This window comes from Oryzias latipes, chromosome 18 (genome assembly GCF_002234675.1).
Source record: "Oryzias latipes chromosome 18, ASM223467v1".
NCBI lineage: Eukaryota > Metazoa > Chordata > Actinopteri > Beloniformes > Adrianichthyidae > Oryzias > Oryzias latipes.
Genome location: NC_019876.2, coordinates 10,031,349 through 10,058,293, shown reverse-complemented (window position 1 = coordinate 10,058,293; position 26,945 = coordinate 10,031,349). Strand labels below are relative to the sequence as shown.

Here is a 26,945-nt window from a genome sequence, read left to right as displayed (position 1 = left end):
TAAAAATAAGAGGTTTGATGTTAGCTAATAACCCAATGATTTCAGGCTATCCAAATGGAGGCTTCTGATTGGTAAAATCAAATAATGGACATTGTTTGAGTGGTTGACAGCAGAAAGATGGTTTTACCCTGGATCTCTCCTCTAGTTTGGTCATCATGACAACGACTGCGCTCCTCTGCTCCCAGATCATCCTCCAGAATTCCCCAAATGTCTCTGGTAAAGGCCCTTGTGTGGCGATGTAGGCATTCTGCTTCCTGTAGCCGTCTATGTAGTTGGCATTGATGTAATCACTTCCTGGGATTCCTTAGAAGCATAAAAAAATAAAGAAGAAAATCTGTTTAGGAGCTGGAACGTTTCAAATAAATAGAAAAAAATAGACACATTTGGGTAACTGTCTCGATCTCATTTCCACTTTTACGATGTAGGAATTTTGTTCACGCAACGGTGTCAGTAAAGCCAGCACTCTGCACAAAATACAGCAGAACCATTTACTTTTGGAGGCAGTGTTGCAGTCAAAAGGGATTTATGTTTGTTATTTTCAACACATTAAAATCAACAGCCTTTTTTTTTTCCCCCTCCTCCATTCCGTATCTGCAACTGACTTCCAGATAAAGCTTGGTCTCACACGGAGAAAAACAAACCAACAATAAACTAGCAAAACAATTTTCCCCCCAGCTCTCCCCACTCCCCTCTTTCCTTTGCTTATATTAAATGAAAGGCACAGCAGTCTTCTCCGAATCCACGCGGAAGAGACAGAGCTGACAGCTAGTCAATGCTTTGGGACTGGCAGTTTAGGGGCTTCGTGCACACATGGTCGACCAAGATAAGTCTCATCTGCATGGGCGACACGTCTCAGAGAATCCCCTCACTCCTACTGCTTCATCTCCCCTCTTTCCCTCAGACTCCCTTTTACTCACAGGTAACTTATTCCACAGAAAAAAGGAAAGAAAATGGAAAATGAACACATTAAAAGAACCCACCCACATCATTTTCTCCCCCGCCCCCTCTAGCTTTTTGCTGTTGGAAGATGTCCACACAGCCAGGCGGCTGTACATTTCAATGATAGACAAGGGATAAGTACAATTAAGCCCAGTGTGTGTGTGTGTGTGTGAATGTGTTTTTTCTTTTATTTAAAAAGAAGCAACAAAAAAGGACATTACCATTGTTTAATGAGAATGAGTCAAACTGTTCTATGCACATTTGCAAATGGGTTTCTGCTTTTATTCCGTCTGTCACTCAGGATTTGTGTAAATTGGTGCTTTTAGGAAGTCAATACCGCTTTAAGAAATAAACACTGCAGTGCTCATCTGCGTTCAGGAATTTAAAGGAGAATGCAGAACGCCTTCAGGATGTGAAACTATAAAGCTACGTTCACACTGCCCTCGGCAATGCGCGTTCAAGCGACCAAAGCCTATCTAAACACACGTTTCTGCGGTCAAAGCCTTTGCGTTCACGCTTTACTTTTTTATGTCCGTGTTCAAGCTCTACGTACAAAACGCGCAGCCACTGAATGCCCGCTGAAAGTTAAACCAGTGCAACTTTGACCAATCAGGGACTTGGAATTGGTAGTGATGTATGGATGGCGTCCTTTTCAATTGACGGAAATGCCAACTGTTTGAAAACTGAGAAATTAATCATTCCGGTTTGACACCAAGTGTTTCACATACCGGAATAGAGCTGTGAAGGAAAAGGTCTGGAGTAAGCTCCGCCAGCTTTGCAAGCCTCTTCCAACTGTAGGTGGCAGACATGCGCTAGTATCGGGTATCGATACTTGCATTCAAAAACCCCAAGTTCAGCGTGTTCTTGAATGCGCCGCACATTATATGAGCAGAAAATTCTGTTTTTTTTTTTTTAATTAAGTGACATAAAATGTCACAGTAGGAGGGAAGACAAAACAAAACTTTATTTAGACATTATTTTTTTCTACTTTTGGAGTAGTCAAAGATTTCAAAATTAATACAAACATGCTGAACTAAACACTTTGTCTGGCTTAAAAGCAACATGAGATTTGCTTCATTAGTCACTTGAAACAGAACCGATTCTTCAATTCCTCCACAATTAAGTCCACATCCAGGCACGAGGCTGCCGAAGATTCCGCTGATCCCTTTCCCACGTCAATAAATTCTGTCTTAAACTCCAGATGTCCAATTCCCAAATCCCCTTTTGTCCAAAGAACTCAATCAAACAATTGACACATTGCTTGCCAAAAGGCTTTGTTTAAGCTTTAGGAGGAAGAAGAGGATGCGCCTTGTGCTGCTCTGGCAGAGAATTACTCACTTTCATCAGCACAAAAGCTCCAATGTGCTTGTGCACATGTGTTTGCTGGTTAATGGACTTGCATGCTGTTTCAGAGAGTCTACAAAATGGGCAGTCTAAGTCTTTTTCTTTCCTTTTTTTGTGTTACAATATCCATTAGCTAGAAGTTTTTTTTTTTTTCTTGTTTTGTTTTTATCGTCCTCTGTGGAAGAAGTTGAAAGAAAATGGTTAATTAGCAGCTGTTTGTATGTGCGATTGTTTGATCATAAACGGGTGTAGACGTTTTTCAGAGTGCCCCTTTTGTTTTATGCATTTATATAGACGCTGGCACATCTTTAGTATATTAAAGGATCTCGCACCACAAGTCCATAATAGGTTTGCTAAAAATGTGACTTTCAAAGCAGAGCAAAAGTCAGTCTGCAGTGAGGGATTACGAAAAATATTCATCGTCTTTTGGAAGAAAGAAACTAAATAAAGAAGCAGGTCATTGGCAGCCTGAGGGGATTTAAAGACTCATGACATTAAGACAAAAGTATTTGCGGGTAAACGTACTGCTTAACTGCAGGGGATTGTTGCGTTTGATTATCTAGGCATTTCAGGGCAAAATTGCTTCTTGCCACATTTATTTTTTCTTTCTCCGCACGCACCTGTGGTATAAAAACTCATTCTTATGTATGAATATAATTTAGCAGAAAAGTGCTGTGCACTCCCGAGGTCTTGAAGACATGCTTGCAGTAGTTATCTGTAGATCAATACGGCAGTTAGGAGGGGGAGATGCTGGTGGGTGGCATACCATCAATAGCTGAGAGCAGGATTCTGGAGTGGTCGTAGGCAATCACGTTGGCATATCTGTTCTTCGGTTTATTGACCTCCAGGTTGGAGTGCTCCCATGTGAACTGCTGGGCAGGGTCAATGGACTGGAAAATAGAAGAACAGTTTTTTTTATTTATTTATTGTTTTTTTTTTTATACAATTATACCGAACTACATTATACCGAAAACATGGCAAAAGAAGTTCTTTGCTAAAACGGATTCTCAGTACAGATGTTACCACATCAGGGTCATAAAACTTGGTTTCTACCAGAACATCTGAGCGAAAATGTTTTACAATAGAAATATAATCTTAATTTTCCAGATTTTCCAGATGGGAAGCTATAGCTTCTCTGAACAGTCTTTTATGTTCCAGTTGGCTCAACAATGAGTTTTACTGCATCCTCAAAATAGTGACGCATTTCCTGTGGAGTTTAAGACCCACTACGATGAAAACTGTGTTTGTAACCCTTGTGCTATCCTAGGCACTTTAACATTGGGAGTTGGGTCATCTAGACCCCACTAGACAGTGCGCTGAACCTTTTTTCTTCAATGAGTTGTGATCTTCACTGGTGTCCATGGATTATATGAAATCTTTCCACCTTTATCCACCTTTGTCATGGTAGAACACGTCAATGTAAGGGTGGGGTCATCTAAGATAGCACAAGGGTTAACATGCCGTGGCACACTAGTGTGCCGTGGGAGATGGTCAAGTGTGCCGTGGGAAATTGCCCTCATTAACTGATTTAACATTTCCCATCTCCAGGATTTCAGCTCTCTGTTCATCCAAACAGGCCCTGATAAAACACTGAGGAGTTAGGAATATAAAAGATCGTAAAATACTTTTTCTTTGCGTTTATTTTATTTTATTAAAGACATTTTAATAAGAATGACGCGATTCAGCTGCACCTTCGGCTGTATTTGGGAAAAGTCCCGTCCCTTTGACTGTCTCCACCAATCATTCTTGAAGGCTTAATCACATGTCATCAGTCTGACCAATCAGAAGTGGTTAAAGTCTTCACTTTCTTGTCCCGATTTAGCTCGTAAAGTCGCTCAGTGCTAACAAAAATACCAGCTAAAGCTCGTCTTTTGCGCTGTAGCTTTCCACAGAATCCGGTATCAGACCGTGGAACAAGTGAACAAAACAATGAAGCTCCGAAAACCGATCTCCGGCCGTTTTATGCACTACATCTCCCATGATGCATTGGGTTGTGAGAGTGACAGCACACAAGGAGATCTGTCGTTAAACGTCTTGAAACCAACGAACACACCTAAAACTATTTTTAAATCTTCTAACTTAACTTTTATTGCATCTTTTAGAAAAAAACAGCTGCAGCTTCCAGCTTTTTCTGCCACAATTATCTCAAAAATGCATGTGAGATTGTGCAGGGGCTGTAGATCAATACAGACTATGAGTTTCTCCTTCTTTTTTTTTAATTTTTGGATCCTGGTGTGCCGCGGGATTTTTTTTAAGGTTAAAGTGTGCCGTGGCTCAGAAAAGGTTGAAAAACACTGGTCTATTGCAATGAACACTGATCCTGCTTAACACCTTGCGTGTACAAAACAGGGAGGAGGTATAACTTTATAAAGATCTATTCTTTATAAACTCCCCTGTTTTTAAGCAGCTTCCTCGTGTGAGTTTATTTGCGTAAAAAATAACCACAGAACAAACTCACAACTTGTCTTGGTTTTTTTTTATTTTTTCTTCAAAGTAATCCTTACTGGGAGATCTTAAGGTTTAGTGCACCATGACAGTTTGCAGATCTCAAATTGTCTCAGGAAATGGGTTTATATCTGCATAATCTTGTGAATTTTCTGTGTCAGATTAAGGCATTACACACAGTTTCCAGGATGTCTAAAAGCACAATCAAAATGTACACACATGAAGGATGAAGCAATACTTCAATACAAAAATACAAAAGGGGTTGTTAAGAACAAGTTTTTATCACCTAGTGAACAAATAAAACACCTTTTTTTCCTCTTGAGTCATGAAACAATGTTTGTCGTGCTTTAATAATAAAGTTTGGGACTCCTTGTATTCTAGAAAAGGGAATTCATGAAGGAAGCTAATCCGATCTTTTGTAATTAAGAATTTTTGATGTTTGGATAAAAGGTCATTAAATCAGATCTTAGCAGTGGGCACATTTACACTTTTAAACTCTTAACAATAGAGTTTGGGCCAAACTATTTAACCATTTTTCCTTTAAATGATAAAATATGTGGGATATACCACAGAGCAAGTGGACCACAGATGTTCTTCCCTTATCCTGATGTCGCCATGGGTTCTGATGGGTTAAGACTTCCTTTTAAATCGAGAGACATCTGTGTAATTGTATCACACACATCAATAAATTAAAACAATTCTGGAATTCCAGTTTAGTGTTTTGAGTTAAATCTTGAGGATGGAGTACCACAAGAGTTTTTGGTCTAACACAGTCGACTGGATTTGAACCCAGAATGCTAAAAGAAAAAACGTATCACAAGTCTCATATGTTATGTATCACGTAACTGATACCAAAAAAAAACTGCTTTCCTTCAGGTCACTGAGGTCAAAGTAACTACAGTTCAGTTTTTAGCCTACAGCTTAGCGCTTTGTTTTAAGGGCTAAGAGGTTATGCTGAGTGGTATCTACTGTATGTGTTTTTGTTTATTTATTTAAAACAACAGATTTAATGAATACACAAAGTTATATTTCCAACATCTAAATGTCTTTTAGTATTTGGGATTTCAGGGAAGCTTACTTCGTATTCCTGTGAAAACTTGAGGTTGTCGTTGGCTTTCAGACGCTCCAGATGATCTGCCAACTCGCTGATGGGGATCGGAGGATGGTTGGCCATACCTGTGGATCAGACAGACAGGCGCTCAGTCGGCTGCCGTGTGAAACTCCACCACCCAGGCACAAGCAACCGGTGAAACATTAGATAAGCAGCGTGTTGTTATAACAAGGTAGAATGGAAGAGTGGAATTCTGTTAGGCTAGTTTGTTCACTCAAAGCAGTGACCATGCTCAGAAAAAAGAATTTTGACACAGAAGCCAATGAGAAGTCATGGAGCACTTGCCCCCACAGGGACTCTCCCTATTGAGAGAGAAGAAGGTTATTCACGCAGAAGTGGACAGTTAAGCGTGACAGACAGGAGACATCCCAAAAACAGAGGAAGAACAGGCAGCTGCTGACGTCTGCTTTGAGTGATGACATGTTTTCAGGCTGTCATTTCAAACTCCGCCTCCTGCGATGGCACAGCATTAAGACCAGATGGTTTAGATGCAGATGATAGTACAAGACTCAACACGGAACAGAAAGATAAACAAATAAAAAGGAAAAGAAGGGAATTAAAGCTGAAAATAAAAATAATAAAAAAACAAATACAAGTCATGTCAAATGCATAATCGAGACTGACTAACTTGACAAATGGAGGTTACGGGGGTGACTGGACGCACCTGAACCTGCGAAGGAAATGGCGGTGGAGTTAAATATGATGCACAAGGAATAGTTTTGTGAAGATGACTGTCTTTCGAAGCAGAATGAACAGAAATGTTTTAAAAAGTAGCTTCCTCTACTATGGAGTTTCATCATGGACGGCCTTATACGAGCGTCCAGAAGCAGCGTAATGATCTGTGTCGGCTTCAGTAGGTGAGGATTTAGAAAAGGAAAATTGTCTTCAAGAAGACAACAAGGTTTGTTTGTTTCAAATTGTGAAGTCATCATTTTTTACTCATGGACTAATTCCAAATAGGTCTAAAGTAATCCATTACTAGCGGATACTGGATTTCTTACACCATATACACGCTTCTATCAGCAATAGAACTTTAGAGCGAGCAGCACTTCTTAGAGGAAAACATATTTTGACGTTATGTGCATTTACTGAGCGGAGGAAACAAAGTGATATTTGGATATTTTTTCTATTTGATTTTCATCCCTGTCATTTGATGGACTGTTGATCTGTTCAGCGTTTACCCTAAAGTTTGCTTTCAGGCACAGGTCCCTTAGAAATAACTCTATATTTCATACCCCATTGGCAGATTTTCTTTAAAGTTCCAGTCTGATCATCTTTTGATCTATTTTAAAAGCATTCCCAGTGGTCTTTTCATTATGATTATGGCACTTTAGACAAAAATTTATAAAAAAAAAAAACTGTTATTTTCTAGGACATAGTTTCTGCAGCGCAGTAATAGTTTATTAGAAATTTGCCTTTGAGTTGTTGTCTGAACGGTTTGCATTTCCCGTCATGCCTTTGCTTACACTCTCTGCCACTAGCTTACAGCCCCTCATACCCCCAACTTATCATTACCGGTGCAAGCAATGTTGTAGCTATAGAGCTGTACAGTTTTGAGCCAGATTCCAGCTCAGACGAGGAAAACAAAGACGAACATGGATCTATTTGTCGGCAAGTACATGCAATGGAGTGGAGCAGGAAGCTTTTTCCAACTGCCTATTTCTGTCTGCTCCTGTTCTAGGACAATTAGAACAAAGTAATACTCAGAAATGAAATTTTAAGCCTCATTATGTTTAAATATATGTCTTCCATCATGAAAAAAATGCAACATTATGAAACGCCAAAAACTGGATTTTCATTGGAGATGGTTTTTAATAAGAAAAAAATATATAACAATGGAGTAAAACATGTTTTCATAAATAAGATTTGTATTGCTATTGAAAAGCTTTCTTTATAAGATTATCTTTTTCCGCAAGACGAAATAAAACATTTTTTCCTTTGAGCAAGGGTCTTTTTACTCTTAAGTAAAGCAGTTTTTGCAGATTCAATGAATTTCACTTTCATTCGATGAAGCAGGGAAAGGGTGCAGCGATGAAGATGACTCTAGTGGAGACTAGGATGGATTTTCATGATGATCTTCACACACAGTTTTCTGCTGTTGGTTTAGCTTTATTCTGTCATTTCTGTTTGCGCAAAAGACTATTGGTGGTTGAGGTTTAAGAGATGGTCAGAAAGAGCTCTTTGCCAAAACACCTTTCTCTCCAGTAACCATCAGGGTACAAATTCCTGGACTTTTAGAATTGGTGAGCCATTTGAATTCATCAGCTGGTGACAGGCATTCTTTACCATGCTTTGGTGATGGTTCATTTTGGCGTCTGACAGAAGTGGGCATTAGCTAATGGAAGCTATGCAGCTTTCCCACCCACTCTTAAGTCTCTCTGAAAGATAGAAAAGACTGTTTCTATTGCAGCCCACTACTCAAAATCCATTTTGTCCTCAGGGAAACAATGAAAGTACCCTTTCTGATATGCAATCGTTCAAACATCAAGCATCCTCAAGATGAAAATGTCCAAAAAAAAATGTGTAAAAAGGGGAAAGGAAAGTGACAGGGGAAAGAGAGAGATGGTCTAATTCGGAAAATGGATCAAATGTTGTGAAAAATGTTTGGCGCTGTGTTTTCAGAAAAGGAAAACCATAAGCCAAGAGAAGTGATGGCTCAAAAGGCAAGTAAAGTAATGATGGTTGAGATTACTCTAGAATAACTAACCTCTGCAAGGATAAAAAAAAGAAAGTTCAAATCAAATAAGAGTTTTCATAAATATCTAAAAACGTCTTCCAAAATATTTTTTTCCTTTTTTTTTTATAGTGTTTCACCTGCAAAAGCAGCTCGGAAAGCAGAGGATGCCGAATGAATTCAAACAACAGTTGAGTGCGCCGCTCTCACTGAGGATGGGGGGCAAAGATGCATAGTAATTTTACAGGTGATAAACAGACTCATCTTTTCCCGGAGGTGAGAAACGGCTACATAAAGAAGCCGAGCGACGATTGACGTCACTAAACACTCACTTCAACTCAGGAAGTCGGAGCCAGTGAAACCACTTACTTGCTCCCATCGACACTCTTTTTATGTACTCTTTCATTTTATTCAATGCAGCATCCTCTGCATTATTCCATCAGATCTGTGCTACTCCGGCTAAGCACGGAAAAGTCACGATGACCCGGATAACCTAGGTGCAGACGGGGACGACATAAGCTGTGAAAGTGTCAAGCTTGCAGTCCTGCTTCTTCATTTCCCACTAAACAAGGTGTCTCCGGGGAAGATGGTGTCACTTTTGACCGTCTGCCTCCTCAGAGCACCTGTCCACCATCTACCTACAAAACGCTGTCTTGTTTTCTGCCTATCACCTTGCAGAGGTGACGTGACTTTTTAGAGCAGCGAGATATTAGATCTCTACGTCGGCAGGAGTTTCAGCAGAACAAGTGAAAAAGAAGAGAATATTTGTATTTTCCCTGCAGCTAAATTGCTACAATACTCAGTCAGACCCAAATCCAAAGAGAAAACGGCACGTTTCACTCACCTGGTGTTTGGAAGTTGAGACGACGCAGCTCAACAGGATCAGTGGGGTGGTGAAGAGGCATTTCTTTGCTGTTGGGGAGGCTGCCTTTCCGAGCTTCAGTTTCTGCTCGTTTCCTGGAAATAAAAGGATAAAAACATGAAGTTTCTTGTATGGGAACTTGTGGTCCATCCAGCGCAAATATGATATTTTTCAAACAGTATTTCTCCACCTGCTCCTGATTCACAAGAATTTGAATAAATAAATACTTAGAAATGCAGTTTAATCTTCTTTCTTTGTACAGTATTCCCCCCATATTCGCTTGGGTTTGGGACCAGAGACCCACGAATATGCAGAATCCCCGAAAACAGAGAAACACCACTGCATGAATGAATGTCTGTCATCAATCAATCATTCCTGATGCTTTGTAAAAAACTTATTAAAGAACACTTGATTTTTTTTTTATTTGGAGCTTTAGACTGTATTATAGGGTCCTTTATAACACATTAGGATTGTCACTCTGTCTCTATGTGCCTTAAAACCATGAGCAGGTGCTTCCTCCTTCATCAGTTAAGTGCAGGAGGGCATCTTCACCCAGAAGAGGCCGGTTTCATCCACCATTCATTCATATAGATGATAATTTTTCACCGCGATTATCTTCCTCGGCGTATCAGGATGTTTTCCGGCCTCTTCTGAGTCAGCTGATGCCATTTCTCTATGCAGGGGCACAAACTTCGGTTACAGCAGTTTAGGAACCGCTGAAACTAGCTGTTGCTTGCTGTTGAATATTCCTTAGCAGCCGGCAAAGAAGCCGACAGGCCGGCGTGCTCTTCAGTTCAGCTCCCCTCCTACCCCGCAGCACCTCCTTCGGACGAAAAAGTTTTATACAAGCGTCTTGGGCTGAGATTTTGTGATGAACCGAAGGAGTCACATGGCTGAAAAAAAATTCTGTGACATGTATATGAAACTGCGAATATTGAAGCACGAATAGGTGGGGGAGCACTGTATATGAGCTCAATCATCTCAGAAAAATGCAATAGGAACATAATAAAACACCAACTTTCATCAGAGTAAGTCTTTAAATATTATACGGCATGCAATACAGTAGCAGTTAACTTTCAGATGTAGATCAATTAGGCTAAGGGTTTCTTTTTTTTCAATTATAGCATTAGGCTTTAAATTCTACCTTTAAAAAATAAACTTAGAACATCACTTTTCTTCAATTCCAAAAGGTAAATTTAGTCTGTAATTTCTTTTTTTTTTAAATTATCATTAATTATTTCAATTTAGTCTGTAATTTCGTCTCTTCATGTCCAAACTGTTTTAAAATTTTAAGTGTCAGGGTATTTGTGCTTTTATTTTAAAATTATTTCTGTAAAAATCTAGTTTTCATTTAAAACAAAACAAACAAACAAAAAACATGAAGCCTTATGTGGGATTAATTTGAATATTTTAACAGTGCATGCAGACTTTTATTTTGTCGGCCTTACCTGTCTGGTTTGCTGCTCCGTTGGTTAGCAAGTAAGGAAATATCAAAACAACATGCAGCGGTGAGATTTTCGGAAACTTTGGAACTGGGATTATTAGAAGAAAAGCAAAACTGTCATATGCTACTTTTGCTTTGCGTGTAAGATTAGTGATGCTTCACATCGGGGATTATGCTCAGTTATGCAGCCCCGAGGGGTTCTTTGTTTCAAATGTTGCAGACTCCCAGGTGCAGCAGAGATTTGCACACAGCATCTTTGCATATTTCAAGATGCTCTGGCTGATTGCTTCTCGTTCAAGCATAAAAGTCATCTCTGGACTGCTAATTGCTGTGTCTTTCCTGTCTGTATTTTTAATGCTGTATTTATTAATTTGTCATATCACAATCATCCCACTTTTGGGTAAGTAGTTTTATATGCAAAGGAGGCACAAACAAAAGTTCTGATGAATGTGTTTTCGAAATGCGTGAATGATGTGTTCCTGCATGTGGACACCTGCATGGCTTCCAGCAGAAGTCAGCAGTTTATGATTGCTTCTGGAGCGGAGCACCAAAGAACATTCTGTCACCTAAAAATTGATTTTTGTGGGGAAAGTATATCTAAGTAACACGGGTGACGAGTATTAGTCCTTAAAACTCTTTTCACACATTTTTTCCACAAGATGGGAGTGATGTACGTTCACAGGTGTTTTAGTGGCCATCCAAACTTAGTGTAAGATGCCCTAGAGACAACAGGGCTGCATGTGGGGGTGAAAAGAAGTGGTTGACAAGTGTGTTGTAGGATGCAATTCTTGCACGGCGGATTAAACGGCACCCACTTGGATTTTACTGTAATAGGAAGCAACGTCCATCCAAAACACGCTTAATTTGACTTGCTTAACATGGGGAAGCCACAACACTTGCAATCTTAGCCCGATTTAACCCTCCTTTGTTTTATCTTAACCGGTGCAAGAAAAGTTCTTTCACTTTTGCATTGCGTCTGAAGGGTAACTATATAAATATTTTAGAGCTAGAGCAAAATTTGGGTATTTGAACTGAGCAAACGCTGCAGAAATTTAGCCTAATGTAAAAAGATAAGAGGAGGCAAATTAGCGAAACATAAAATGCATGAAATAGCCTTCTAAGTGCATGCTTGTCAGCTCTGCATGTCTTGGCAGAACAGGGAGATGTGATTGGGTCAAAGTATGGATGTGGAGCTGAATTTCTCCTGTGGAATGGTGAAAGGGGAAGGAAGGGGTTAGCTAGGAAGCGATCCTAGACCCCGGGGTCTTTTTGAAGCTGCACACGCATGCAGTGACAAGCAGCAGATAGTCAAAGCTTTTCTCTCCTACGCTCGACTGATGAGCAGTGACAACACAGGCTCTGACTTCCACGGGGCGGTTTCAGTAGGATCCCAAAAAAAAAGGAAAAAGAACAAGCTTCTTTTCCCAGTGTGAAGGTGCACAACAACATGTTTGCAACAGTGGGATGTGTGGTCAGATGTATCTTATTCATTTTTCAGAGGCTTCCTTTTTGCTTGTGTGCAACTGACAGCTTGAGAGTTCAGAAAGACTTTTTGTAACCCTTGTGCTATCCTAGGCACTTTAACATTGGGAGTTGGGTCATCTAGACCCACTAGACAGTGCACTGAACCTTTTTTCTTCAATGATTTGTGATCTTCACTGGTGTCCATGGATTACATGAAATCTTTCCACCATAATCCACCTTTGTCATGGTAGGAAGAACACGTCATTGTAAGGGTGGGGTCATCTAAGATAGCACAAGGGTTAAGATGTACTAATTGAGGGAAACAGAAAGTGCAACATTTTATGGTTGTTTTATAAGTAATAGAAATGTTAAAAAAGTCAGCATGTAATTCACCTCCTTACCTCTTATATAGAAGAATAGCAATGACGATGCATATAATGAAGACAACTGCAAGTACGGGGCCCACCACCCAGATCAGACCCTCTTCCTCGTCGATGATTGGTTGGGGGTCAATGTCGGCCGAAATGACTGAGTCAGAGTAAGGGCTGGTGGCATACATGATCTAACAACAAAATACATATAAATATTAAGGATACAATGATTCACTTTCCCCACAGTTCAATTCAATTCAGTTTTATGTATACAGCCCAACACAGCCCAACAACAACAGTCGTCTCAAAGGGCTTCATAATAAACATGAAATCATAAAGAACACGGAGTCATAGAATTCAATAGGTAATGGCTAAACTAAACAGACCAGGCATCCCTGTAAGGGAAAACTCCTAAAAAATAAAAAAATAAACCTAAAGATTCAGTTCAAACCTTGATTTCTGGGTCACTGTTTTGTCTAATAAGTAAATAACAATGAAGAATAACCTTTCAATTGGCTTATACTGAGCCTGGTGTTATTCAGTACACAAGGGGGGGAACGATTCATTTTAACAATGATTCGATTCATATCATAATTTGTGGTTGACGATGCGATTCATAGTGGATATTGGTTGAACGATCGGATTCGCCGACCCACACATTAGACTGTAATGTTAGCTTGATCATTTTTTGCTGCCATCACATGTGTGTTATCTGCTGTGATGTCACTTAGCAGTTTTTACGTTCTAGTTAAATTAACCTACCGTACCTCAATCCAAATGGTGTTTCCCAATATTGATTTAATCAACATAATCGATTTGGAAACGATTGTCTATTGGCATAGATCGATTTGATTAACACCTTGCCTTAGACTAATCGATCTGGTTAGATCGATTAAGTCAATAAATAGTTACACCCCTAGTAATAAAAAAAAATCAATATCCTTTTTTAATTCAGCATATCACATGGGCTGCAGTAGGATTACAACGCTTCTCTTTCCCCACGATTTGGTTTAAAAGACAATTTAGTTTTAAACTAAGAACATATCTAGTAGATATATATCATCTTCAAAAGCATAATTTGTTTTATATCATCAGCACCTTGCATAGACTATTTATACTGAATGCAGTTGTAATTGTTCATGCATGTGCAAAATGTATGAAGAGCTAAACAATAAAAGAGCAGGATTAATTTCTTTGTGTATATCGAGTTAAATTGCTAATTCACTACTTTACATTACATTTATTACCTCATGTGAAGATTGATTGAAACATTTTATAGTCCAAGTAAAAATAAAAGAAATATTCTTGCAGAAAGAAAATCTATTCCTCTGCGCACAAATTAGAAATTTGCCTCTGTCCGTCATTATGGTTTTTGCTCCACCTGAACTCTGGGTTGGTGTAGTAGAGAGTGTGCGGCAGCACTACAGGCCCTGGAGCTCATCAAATCCATCATCTGGCCTGCAGCCGCCTAATCATGCAGCTTCCTGGTCTTTGGTATAGACAGACCCGTGCACACACACTCGCTGCAGCAGCAGAGATAAGGCAGACTGCACCTAAGATGCAATTAAATAGGAGCTCTGTTATCGAGGTGTACTTGCGATCAGCTCCGGTCTTAAGGGGTTTACTTCTCCCCAAAGCAGCAAGGGTCAGCTTCCTGGGCCCTTCTGCTGCTTCAAGTTTTGCTGTCAAATCGCATAAAGTGTTCAGAGGAAGACATTTAACTACAGGCTAAAAATCCGACTCTTAGTTGACATGGATTTATTCCTCTTTGAGGAGTTTTTAGAACAAAGACCATGACATTGTCATCAAAGGACATCCAAAGCTTGAGTCTTAAGGTGAACTCAAAATTAATCGATAAAACTGAGATCAATCAGAGAGAAAAAGGAAAAAAACAAAACAAAGAGCAGGCATACGTTTTCTGACATCTCCAGGACAGCAAGCACAAAGAAGACGTATTCCTGGCCATTCTGGAGTTGCTTGTTTTCAAAGTCTCCATAGATCTTGCCATCTCCCAGTGTGAACTCTTTGGGCAGGTCTTTGAAGTAGGCAGCGATGTAGGCTTTGGGTTCGGCGTGTCTCTGAAACCGAAGGCCCCTGCTTGTTCGATTTATCTCCTTCAGTAGCTACAATGAGGAGCAAATGAAAAACAGTTACAAAAACTACTTTAATAAACATTTCTTAACAAATCATTACATTCATTTTTTTGTAAAAAAAAAAACTATTTTTTCAAAATGTCTAAAATTAAAGAAAAGATCAATGACTTGTTTAATCCCTTCTTACATTCTAAAAGATTGAAAGATTAAATGAATGTGCTGATTTTTCAACATCAGAAACATTTGAGGATTATCCAACAACTTCAAATAGTAATAAAAAAAAATGTATTAATTCAAAACTTAGATATCTCAATTATTTTTGCTTGTTGATAAAATCAAGACTGTGCTGACAATTTGATACTGAACAGAATTCTGACGTTTTTAATGAGGGTGCATTTCGTATTTTGGCTCTATATTCTGAATACAAATGAAAGTTTTGCAAAGCAAATGTACATTTGTAATCATAAGGTACAACATTTCAAAAATATGTTTGATCTTTATGTTTCTGAATGCAACTTCAGAACAAAACCCATGATGTGGAAGGACTATGAGAGGCACACAGCGCCCTGTCAAAATATCAACCTGTATTATTAACCCTTGTGCTATCCTAGGCACTTTAACGTTGGGAGTTGGGTCATCTAGACCCACTAGACAGTGCTCTGAATCTTTTTTCTTCAATGATTTGTGATCTTCACTGGTGTCCATGGATTACATGAAATCTTTCCACCTTTATCCACCTTTGTCATGGTAGGGAGAACACGTCAATGTAAGGGTGGGGTCATCTAAGATAGCACAAGGGTTAAGGAGTAGCAAACAAGGTTGGGTGTTACTGTGAATACGCTAACACGGCTAACGTGTAGCTTTTTATTTATGTATTAGTAATAATGTTGGGAGTTAGTGTAGCCACAGTGACATCTGTTGAAGTGGCATCTGTCTGCATTTTTCCGTGTTTCAAAAAAGGTTGGGAGTTAAAGGTTTTGTGAAAACGCAAACAAACAAGTTCCACAATTACTTATAAACGCAGATAATTAAGTCTGACTGACTGACTGACTTATCTCTGACTCCATTGTCTGGCTCAATGCGCCTTACAGTTTGGCCCTCTAATCCAGTGCACTTTAGGGGTGCCTGATGGGGAAATTAGAGCCAAAATGGCTGCCATTTTGGATTTTTCTCGTAGCAAACATGCTTTTCTAAAACAGAGGATCCTAGGGTACATCCATGCCAGATTTGGTGCATGTACCAAAATGCACAACTTATCTGGTATATCGGTTTTACAGCTTCTAAAGTTAACAAGTGTGCCAAAAAAATTGGTCTTGTAAACATTGACATATCTGTACGCCATATCATAAAGAAAAGTAAAAAACAAAAAACAAAAAAAGCATAATTTGCAGTGTGTAAAGGCCTCATCTTTCATAACATGGAGTAAAAAACACAATATTTGAAAATGTACTTTGCCCGACAACAGAAGATATCCAACCAGTTTCATGTTTAGTGAAATCAAATATAAAATTTCAGTGCAAACACTTTGTACACATATAGACATGGTGGTAGAGGTATCATAATAAGTTAAGCTTGTATTCCTAAAGACAATAATTGGTTACTTATGAGATCTCCTTCAAATGACTTTATAGTGAAAGTGTGCCTATCTGGCCATCTTAACCCTTTAACAGTGGTGCTTTAGCTTCAGTTTTGACATTATTCCGACTACCGTCACTCTTCTAGCAATTGATGTAATTCCAGCGAATTTCAAGGCAGAGAGAAACAGCCTTGCACTAATGTGCAACACCTTATGTCAGTGGTACAATGTGTTGTATATCCATACTAAGCTGGAATGAAAAGCCGCTTTTCTCTGCTACAGAATTGGCTGAATAACAAAGAGTTATCGTACGTCAAAGAGCATGCTTTTGTCTCCACTGTTAAGGGGTTAAAACAGGAATCAAACTAGGACATGAAGTAGCTGTACAGTAAAGAAGTTCAATTGAATCATTTTGTACAGTAGTTATACAGAAATCATTCAATTGATTTTGAGTTGATAAAAACTTAAATTCCGACTTTTCTCCAGTTGCACAAATGTACAAGAGTTGCTCACGAAATACTGCAAACGCTGCTGCAAGAAGGAGTTAAAAAAGACACTGGAAAATGAGGTGTGGATATTTTAGTAATATATCCTTGTAAATGTTTTTCTGAACATTTGAACATCTAAAACTTCAGAAAAATTATGTAATATACCATTCGTTGTCTATCCAAGGTTGTATTTTCAAAGACCCAGCTAAAACTTTGTTTATGCTCTGAAACATCTAACCTTGGAACTAAAATAGGCTGTGCTTTCTTTCTCTATACAAAAAAGAAAAAAAAGAAAAAAGCCCACAACTTAGCTTATGAATGTCTCAAAAATCAAGACTTTCTTCTTTGACTGCTCCATCGAAGTCTGACTACTTTTCTGGCATAAGTCCTTGTAAATAGGACCAAAAAGAGACGCCGTGCCCTTCATACAAGCCTGTATCATCAGGCTTCAGATTTGCCGTACAAAGCACAGATGATAATTATTCTAATCAAGCCGGGCAAGTTGTTTGGGCGCTTGAATGCATATCTCTGACTGGCTGGTTGTGTGTGCACCTGCACCTTGTATGCTGCTGTCATCCGCATCAGAGTGTGTGCGGTCCTGTGTGTGCTTTGTTTTGGCTGCGGGGCTGTTGGTGCTGCCCGATAATGTCTTCAATCATCTTTCCTGTCAACACGGCTAAATCTAGCTGCCCTTGGGAAAAGTTCTGAAAAGGTGAGTGCCAATATTGACAAACAAATAAATTCTGACAGAAGACTGACTTTTCGCCGGTCGGTCAAGGCTACAGTCAGATATGGACTGTGGGCATGAGATCATAGGCTTATACTGGATGTGCTGTGATGCTTTTACCATGGAGACACACAAGAGGAAGTAGATGCAACTCTTCATAGGAGAATTTTTGGTTAGTTGCTATTTATGACACGTTTTGGGAAGAATTGATAATAATAACCATGTCTGTTCAGATACTTTTAAAGTCCCACTCCAATCATAATTTGACATGTTTTCAAATTTTTCCCAGTGGTCTTTTAGATCATCTAATTTTTGCCCAAATTAAAAATAACAAAAAACTCTCGTTGTTTTCAGGAACATAGTTTCTCCTAACAGCAGGAGTTCAACAGAAAGTTGACTGTCAGTGCGGAGTAAGCCCACCCCCATTTCCTATCATCCCTCTGTTTACATGCTCTCCCGCCAGCTTACAGCCCCTCACAACTCTCAACCTAACATTAACGGTGCAACAAAAATGGTAAGCAATATTGGACCTGTTCAGTTCTGAGCCATATGCCAGCTCAGATGAGGAAAACAAAGACATACGCGTACATGGTTTTTCGTTGTCTAGTGGATGCATCAGAATGGAACAGAGCAGCGAGCTTGTGACAATTATGAACACACCACAGCTACAGCTACAACTACATTTTTTGTCTGCTGTCGATTCACAAAAATGTCACAAAAAAAACTCAAAAATGCCATTTTAATTGTAACTTTCTTTTTACAGTGGGGCAAAAAGTTTTTAGTCGGGCAAAAATTGTACAAGTTATCCCACAAGATGACAGAGGCCTGTAATTTTCATTACAGAAGAAGAAAAACAAAAACAGAAAATCATATCGTCTGATTTTTAAAGAAATTATTTGTAAATTATGGTGGAAAATAAGCATTTGGTTGATGAAGTTAAACTCTCTCTTTCCGGTTCCGGGTTATGGGCAGGGCGCGTGGCGTGCCTCTCTGCAAATACAACTATCTTCAAATTACTTAAAAGTTTGATTTTCCCCAAAAAAGAGAGCTGACCATGCCCCCGAAGAAACCCCAGGAATCGAAGACCTCAAAAAGACTCTTGACATTATTCAAGAAACGCTGAAAAGTTTTATGGAACAAGTGTCGGCTAAGCTAACGCCACTTTGGGAAATGATGGAAGAGTTCCGAAGATTTCGGGCTCAAAACGAGCAGCGAGAAAATCAGGTCGAGATTCTGGAGAAAAGACTGGACGATGTGGATCAGCAAGTAAGGATGAATAATGTCATTCTCACTGGATTACCGATCATCAAGCCTCAAGCGAAACTGAATGCAGGAGCAAGCACTGCTAATGCTAGCGCTAGCGTAGCTAGCAGTGCTAATACGGTGATCGGGGCAGAGTCTTTGGAGCAGCAAATACATTCATTTCTCACATCTAAAGGGATTTCCCTGGATCTCAATACCATCGAGACCTGCCACCTGCTCCCCAGGAGAAAGGAGACGGATAAACCAGCGATCCTCATCAGGTTTGTGAATCACAAACACAAGCTAGCTTTGATGACCCAAAGGAAACAACTGAAAGGTTCGGCTGCTTATCTGAACGACCATCTGACCAGAAGGAATACTGAAATCTCAAAACATGCACGGCTTCTCAGGAAGCGTAAGCAGATTGAGAACACTTGGGTTAAAGGCTGCAGGATTTCCGTCAAACCGCTCGGTCCAGAGGACCGGTCCAAGGTTCTGGTTGTGAACACCATGAAAGACTTTGAGAAGTGTTTGATCACGGTCGTCTGAAACAACATGGAGTAATAAACCAAAGAGCCAAATAATTTCAAGAAATATGACGCCTGGATTCCTCACTTTCTCTGTATGTCTGACGTAACCTGAATAACAGCAGAGTTCTGACCTGCAGACAACTTGACCTCAACTTTCACCGTCGCTAATATCAGCTGAAGAAGGATATGGACCTGAATCTAATGTCTGCAGACATAACATCGGAGAGAACTAATAACTCTGTTTTGAACCCAGGAGATCAGCTGTTATCAGTAAAAGAAGAAATACCAACCTTGGACAATCGACAGTTATGGACCCTTTTTACTTTTCCCCTACAGCATTACTTTATTATATAAAAACAAAAAAAAATAACAAAAATACAAAAAAAAATATTTAAAAAAGTAAAACAAATGATTAATCACTTATTCAAAATTGTTAAATTGATTGACTTTTAATGATATTACTTCATTTTCTCCAAATATTGATAAATTGATTCAAAAATCCTAATGTAGCATAATTTTGCACATGTTTTTAACTTTTGATACTTGATGAAATTTTGCTATGAGAATTCCTGAAACAGTGTTGTGTCTACTTTACTGATATAGTATTATGTTTTATTCATATGAATGGCTTTTATAAGTAACATAATCTGCATAAATTTCAGATGACTGATCTGCATTTGCCATGTTGATTTCTAAAATAGTTATTACTGACGTAATACCTAAGTAATTCATCTTTGTCATGTGCTTTATCGATATCTTATGATTTTAATTCTGTCTGATAAAAACTGGGAACCGGATATTGATAAATCATGTAATAAAATGGTTACAGTATAACGGGGTGGGATTATATAAGTTCGCTTCCTTCCACTCCCTTTCAAGCAATATTTATTAATATGTATAATTATCCTAAGTTTGATTAGTTACTGTATGAATGTATAACTGATGATTATATTGCTGTTGTGTATTATTTCTACTTAATTGCTTGAAATAAACCATTTCAAATCAAATCAAATCAAAACTCAGTACTTTGTTGCATACTCTTTGTTGGCAATGACAGCAGTCAGTAAGTCTTCACAAGATCTTTTTACAAACTGTTGAAGGTATTTTGCCCCATTCCTCCATGCAGATCTCCTCTAGAGCAGTGATGTTCCGGGGCCATCACTGGGCAACACGGACTTTCAAATCCCTCCAAAGATTTTCTATGGGTTTGAGATCTGGAGACTGGCTAGGCCACTCAAGGACCTTAAAATGCACTCCTTCGTTACCAGGGCAGTGATCGCTATAATGCTGAAAGACCCAGCCACGTTTCATCTTTAATGCCCTTAAATCTTTTTTTTACACAAATCAGTCATCCGGGTCCCTTTGCTAAAAAACAGCCTCAAAGCATGATGTTTCCACCCCCATGCTTTACAGTAGGTATGGTATTCTTTTGGATGCAACGCCTTCGAACACGACAAATAGAGTTTTTTATCTTTCGGTTTCATCTGACCATAGGACATTCCCCCAATCCTCTTCTGGATCATCAAAATGCTCTCTAGCAAACTTTAGACAGGCCTGCACATGTACTGGCTTTAGCAGAGGGACACGTCTGGCACTGCGGGGTTTAAGTCCCTGGCGGCATTTTGTGTTACTAATGGCAGCCTTTGTTACTTTGGTCTCAGCTCTCTGCAGGTCATTTACTAGGTCCCTCCCTGTGGTGCTGGGATTTTTGCTCACCGTTCTTGTGAACATTTAGACCCAACGGGGTCGATCTTGCGGGAAGCCCCAGATGGAGATTATCAGTGGTCTTGTATGTCTTCCATTTCCTAATAATTGCTCCCACAGTCGATTTTCTTTACACTTTTTACTTACTGCAGATTCAGTCTTCCAGCCTTGTGTAGGTCAACAATTTGGTTTCTGGCGATGACGATGGTGGAGTTTGGAGTGTAACTGTTTGAGGTTGTGGACAGGTGTCTTTCATATAGATAACGTGTCCAAACAGGTGCCATTAATACAGGTAACAATTGGAGGACAAAAGAAGTTACAGGTCTGTCAGAACCCGAAATCTTGCATGTTTGTAGGTAACCAATAATAATCTTCCACCATAATTTACAAATAAATTATTTGAAACTTAGACAATGTGATCTTCTGGATTCCTTTTCTCATTTTGTCTCTCATAGTTTAAGTATATCTATAATGAAAATTACAGGCCTCTTTCATCTTTTTAAGTGGGAGAACTTGCACAACTGGTGGCTGACTAAATACTTTTTGCCCCACAGCATATGTCCTCCATCATGAGAAAAATGGCACAAGAACATGTTTCAAAGTCCAAAAATACCATTTTCATTGGAGTGGATCTTTAAGCAACAAGAGGAAATCTAATGAAAAGCGTGAAATGCAGGCACACCTTCATGATAAAAGCTTTTATTTACTTACACGTTTAGTTATGCATGCAATGCAGTGAGGGTCCAAAATGATCTCAACTGACTAAATATAAAAGTTGTCAAGTGTTTTCTGCATGTACAGTAGCCTAGCTTTGCCTGGAATGAGAGTAGACATGATGTAGCTCTTCACGTAATTACGGCAGACACAGAGAGGAGGACGAGGAGGCAGGAACGGGTTAGGAGTTTGCAGCACACTTGATGGCTACTTCATGTTCTAATTTCCATATGAACAGCACTCTCTGGAGCTATTTGCATCAATCAGCAAGACTCATCTTCTGTCTCTCCTGCCCTCTTCCCTGCCTCGACTTATTTTGTTCCGTTTTGAATAAAAATAAATAGGTGGCATAGTTATGTAACAAAGTTAGGACGATAAACTATTTCTGCTCAACAAAAAAAGATATTCTGATCTTTAGAACTAAATTTACTTTCGGTGAGCTCCACCGCTACATTCATATCCTTCTCTGAACTTACCTCCTCCAAATTCATCTCATCCGGATTGTCCCAGGGTTTTAGAAACTTCCCAGTGCGTTGTTTCTTTAGAGGCACAACTACAACATAATAGCCCCTGGAAAAAACAGGAAACAAGTTGTGCTAAAATTAAAAAAATCAGACAAATAGCAGGTTAAGTTTTGTTAAAGCTTAAAGTTGGCCATCGCAGAAAAAAAAAGTTGCTCTTTAGTGTTTCAGATGTCCAAAGCTGCACAACAGTCTGCCGTTACCAGATATTATCCATAATCTGCCTATTAGGGTCATCTTCTCATTGTTTTTTTCTGTAAATTAAGCAAGCTCAGCGAATACAGGCTGTTAGGTTGGAACTCACTGAGGTCATACAGGGATTAATTTAAAGACTGTAAATAGATGCAAAATACAGAATTAAAGGATTTTCTTTCTTTCCTGTAGTGGATAGCTAGATAAAGGCATTCTGCCAGATGTTGTTAAGCATTGCTCTAGCTAGCATTAGCCAGCATGGCAAGCAAATGGGAAAGTAATTAGCTTAAGCTTTGGCATGGGAGACAATAAGCCGAGTACATTCAGCTACATCAAAAAAAAAGTACATCATGAATCTAAGGCTTTGTTCTGCAAGCGGATCTAATCTTTGGCCTTTGTTAATTGTGGGCTATGTCAGAAGACTCAGGCTTTACAAGGCGTCGAGGAGTTTGTCTGTGACTCGGGCAGCTCCGGTGTGTAATAACTAAGCTGTATCGACTGTTTTGAAAAACTCAGTTTTAAATCAATTTGCTATAAAAATATTTGCATCCAAAGTTCATCGATCAAGAAAAAATCTGTTCATGCTGGGAGTTGTAAACGATTAAAATCTGTCCAGCAAGGTTTGATGTCTTTTTGAGGAACATAGACGGCAAACCTAAGTTAGACGTACATAATCTTACAAATAAAGGCAAGATTTCCATGTGGATGGACACATGGTGGGGCCCAAATTAAAAAAAAAAATCTAAAAATCCTTTTTTTTTTTTCTTGGCCAGTTACCTGATTCTTTCCGATGTCTGCACTGTCGGCAACTCCACAGTCACCATACCATCGGAGTTGGTCTTTCCAATCAGGTATGGCTTTGTGCGTAGGACGTCCGGGGCCGTCATGGTAGACACTCGATGCTGCAGACCTCCAGCACTGTTGCCACGGTTGGTCAAGAGGAAAGAATACTGTGTCTCCGGTTGAAGACCTGTGATCAGCTTCTGCGTTAACCTCCCATCAACCTCAACACTTTGCCCTTTGTCGTAAAGGATCTGCGAGCAAATGAATGATCATATGTAGACACATGAACAATTCTTCATACGCTAAACTACATATTTAAATAGGGGGTGCTCACAGTGAACGGTTGTGCTGGGTTGTAGGTGTCTGGAATTTCCCACGTTAGTAACACCGATGACTTCATAGCAGCTCTGACGTGAAAGTTTTTTGCAAACACTGCTAAAAGAAAGGGGGACCAAGGGATTTAGACACAAGACATCTTTACCCTCTGCCTCCCACTAGTCCTATACGAGTGCTTACCTTAAAATGCGTCCTTCAAAACCAAAGCTGTAAGTAGCGCTACGCTGAACTTAAAGCTGTATTCTTACCTTTTTGCCAACACCAACTCTTACATTTATGACTGACCCTTGCTTAACTGACAAAACACAAGGACACATTCATACTTACTTCATGCGAGTTCTAAGATAATAAATTAAAATGACTAATGACACACTAATGCCAAAGTCTTCTGGTCATTCTGCCATTTGAAGAGTTCAGAGAAGGCTCTGGTTGGACAGAGTGAAGCAGGAAACATTAGAGTTCAAGAGGAAGTTTCGGGTCTGGGCCTACCTTGATCCACAGGCTGTGTTCTGAACTGGACACTTGGGCTATAAGGACCAGAGCCTTTGCTGGTGAAGGCACACATTTTAATATCATAAGTGGTATCAGGCCTCAAGCCATCCAGGACAACCGTTGATTCAGGTGCGGTGATGAAGAGTTCTGAGGGACTGCGTGGACTGTTGATGTCTTTGTATTGGAGCGCGTATTTCACTATTTTGCCATTTCTTTCTGCCAGTAAAACAGGCTGCCAGCTAACCTGAATGGTGGAAGTGGTAGCCCCCTCTGCTTTGATGTTCTGAGGGTAGCCACTAGGGACGTCCTCATTTGTGGTGATTTCTTTGACCGTTTCTTCACCAAAGCCAACTTTGTTGCGGGCTGAAAGGCGAAAGGTGTATGAGGCCCCTTTATGGATCTCGCTTGTTGTGTAGTGGTTGTCTCGTTCCTGGAACTCGATGACAGTCAGTGGATCCACGTCCTTGCGGCCAAAGCGAAGGCGGTAGCCTTGCAAAGGTCCGTGAGTTACTGCGGGGGGGTGCCACTGGAGGAGAGCTGTGCCCATGTTGGTTGTACTGACCATGAGTCGTGGTTTCTCTGGAACTAATGGCAGCAACAGAGAAAAAGACAACATTTTAGCAATGTGGAGAACCACGTCTTTCTTCATGATCCATCTTTCTCGGTGGTCTGATTTCTGAGGCTTTGGAGCCATATGTGACTCTTTGAGCCCTCCTTTGAGGCTCTCGGATTAAAAAAAAAAAATGTTTTCAATTTTATGTGACTATTTTGCCATTTATCAGGCGAAACAAAACAGTCAGATTAGTCAAATTATATTAAACGAATTCCCAAAAAGTTGATGCGAAGTACATACCCATAATGTTCCAACAATCAACCACACGGTTTTGCTTCGTAGTTTAAAAAAGGCAAACAATTGTGACAGGTTTATGAGCGCCGTGTAACAAAGAAAAAACATTTTGAAGTCAACTAGAATTTATTTTTAAGGCGCACCAGATTAAAAGGCTGACTTTTTATTACTGAACAAAATTCAAGGATTCTAGGTGTGCCACATGGTCCAAAATTGTGGTATGGGTCACTTATTTAGTTGTAATTTAACTTGAATATGTTAGATTTACACATTTAGGGCTGAAATGCACCAACAACAATAAAATAAACTGTATATGCAGTACATGTAAGTTTTAATCATAACTGATATTACACTACCTACTACATTTGCTGCGTTGATATCATTCTACATGACAGAAGGTGTCTATTATTTTGAAAGGAAGTCATGTGAACCTCTGTTAAAGGTTTTAAACAATTTCATTTTTTAAAAAGGATTTTTTTTATGATCATGTTTACTTTATGCAAAGAAAAACAATATTTTAATTATATTTATCATAGTAGTAACATTACCATAAATGCAAATCAGTGCCTTATTTTTCTTAAGGGTGAAATAAGACTTTAAGGCTCCTACAACACAGGAGCCTCAAAGTCTTACGTTACGCTTAAGAAAAACAAAGTTGAAGTGATCTGAATGTCTCTAAGTATTAAAGGTTGCAGACCCTTGGTCTATCTACCAAAGTGGGAAAATAAGACCACAATTAACATTGATTTAACATGTTTCTGTCTTAATCTCTCTTTATCTTGACTGATCAATAAACAAGCAAGACTTTGAAATTAAGTGCAACATTTTTCTTCATCGTTTTGCCAAATAGAAATATTTCATATATCAAAACCTAAAGTTGGTACAACTGTCCATTTTAGGACATTTTACTGACTTTCATTGACTTTTTACAGCCTATCCCCAACTCCAATGCTAACTAATCCTCATTAGTTGTTGCCTTATCCTAACATTTCACATCAGCACATCAGCAGCTAGCTAATAAAAGACATTTTAGTGCCTATGGATCAAATGTCCCTAAAACACCTATTGTTTTTTGCTTTTCTCTTTTTTTTTAGGACTGTGGTTGTGCAAGTAAAGCTTAGTAGGGAACACATCCAGGACCACAATCACACATACAGAGTTGTACAAGTGGTACCTGCACCGGTGGTGGTGATGAGTTTGGGTTTGCTGCGTGCACCATCACCCTTTGTTGTGTAAGCTGCCACTGTAACTGAATATGTGGTCTCAGCCATCAACCCTGTGATGATCATTTCCTGCAAAGACCCCAGAATTGTCTTTTACTACAATCCTTTGACCATTTTGAGATTTTCTCAATTTTCTCACGGCATTCATACAGAACACAGTGTATAAAAACTTACATGTTCAGTTGAATCTTCAAATTCCCACTGATAACAGGTTTTAAAGTATGGGAGGAAAAGACAGAACACATAAGGTTAAAGATGAATTGAATTCTTTCGGGAGCAAACATTCAAATGTAGTTTTTGTTTAGCTGGTAAATAAATCTATTGAGCAATAGATGTAAATATGAGTTTATACTGTAGAAAGGTTGTATATACAGTTGATAACAGGTATAAATGAAAAAATATATCATCAATTGAAAAGGAACTATTGGTATTTTTGACATATATCGAAAGATATTAATGTCGTCCGTCCAAACGTGTGAGAGAAAAAGCATTACTTCATGTCACAAATGAGGTGGCTGGATGTGGGAGGTGTTGTACCTGAGCATCATCAATCAGGATGTCCTTGATGACTGGCTGTCCTGTGGGCTCCCCATTAACCATCCTGACATAGTGCACCTGGTATCCTCGGATCTGACCGTGCTGCTTAGTGGGCACCGGTGAGCGCCAGATAACTTTAATTGATGAGGAGTTGACAGCCTCCACCTCAACTTTACGAGGTGGCCCACTAGGAACTGGAGGGGATACCATGGGATAGAAGAAAAAAGATCAAAATTATAGAGAACCCCTCAACCCTTTTGTCAAGCCTTGCCCAAAGCTGTAGCGC

At 39.3% G+C, this 26,945-nt stretch overlaps 1 protein-coding gene across 42 annotated transcripts in view; it reads right to left on the bottom strand.

Moving 5' to 3' along the window:
• LOC101165843 (receptor-type tyrosine-protein phosphatase delta) overlaps positions 1-26,945 on the bottom strand; it is a 496,446-nt gene that overhangs the window by 13,686 nt on the left and 455,815 nt on the right. For 16 of the 42 annotated variants that reach the window (XM_023966287.1, XM_023966285.1, XM_023966294.1 and 13 more), the window contains 15 exons: positions 26,660-26,853; positions 26,297-26,323; positions 26,074-26,191; positions 24,050-24,637; positions 23,559-23,659; positions 23,219-23,475; positions 22,205-22,298; positions 14,568-14,777; positions 12,685-12,845; positions 10,824-10,835; positions 9,358-9,470; positions 6,468-6,509; positions 5,807-5,904; positions 3,050-3,173; positions 128-303 (listed from right to left, as the gene is read on the bottom strand). In XM_023966287.1, coding sequence (XP_023822055.1) covers positions 128-303; positions 3,050-3,173; positions 5,807-5,904; positions 6,468-6,509; positions 9,358-9,470; positions 10,824-10,835; positions 12,685-12,845; positions 14,568-14,777; positions 22,205-22,298; positions 23,219-23,475; positions 23,559-23,659; positions 24,050-24,637; positions 26,074-26,191; positions 26,297-26,323; positions 26,660-26,853 — 2,315 coding nt within the window. The remainder of the gene's footprint in view (positions 1-127; positions 304-3,049; positions 3,174-5,806; positions 5,905-6,467; positions 6,510-9,357; positions 9,471-10,823; positions 10,836-12,684; positions 12,846-14,567; positions 14,778-22,204; positions 22,299-23,218; positions 23,476-23,558; positions 23,660-24,049; positions 24,638-26,073; positions 26,192-26,296; positions 26,324-26,659; positions 26,854-26,945) is intronic. The other 26 variants (XM_023966316.1, XM_023966320.1, XM_023966314.1 and 23 more) reach the window with 12 other exon arrangements.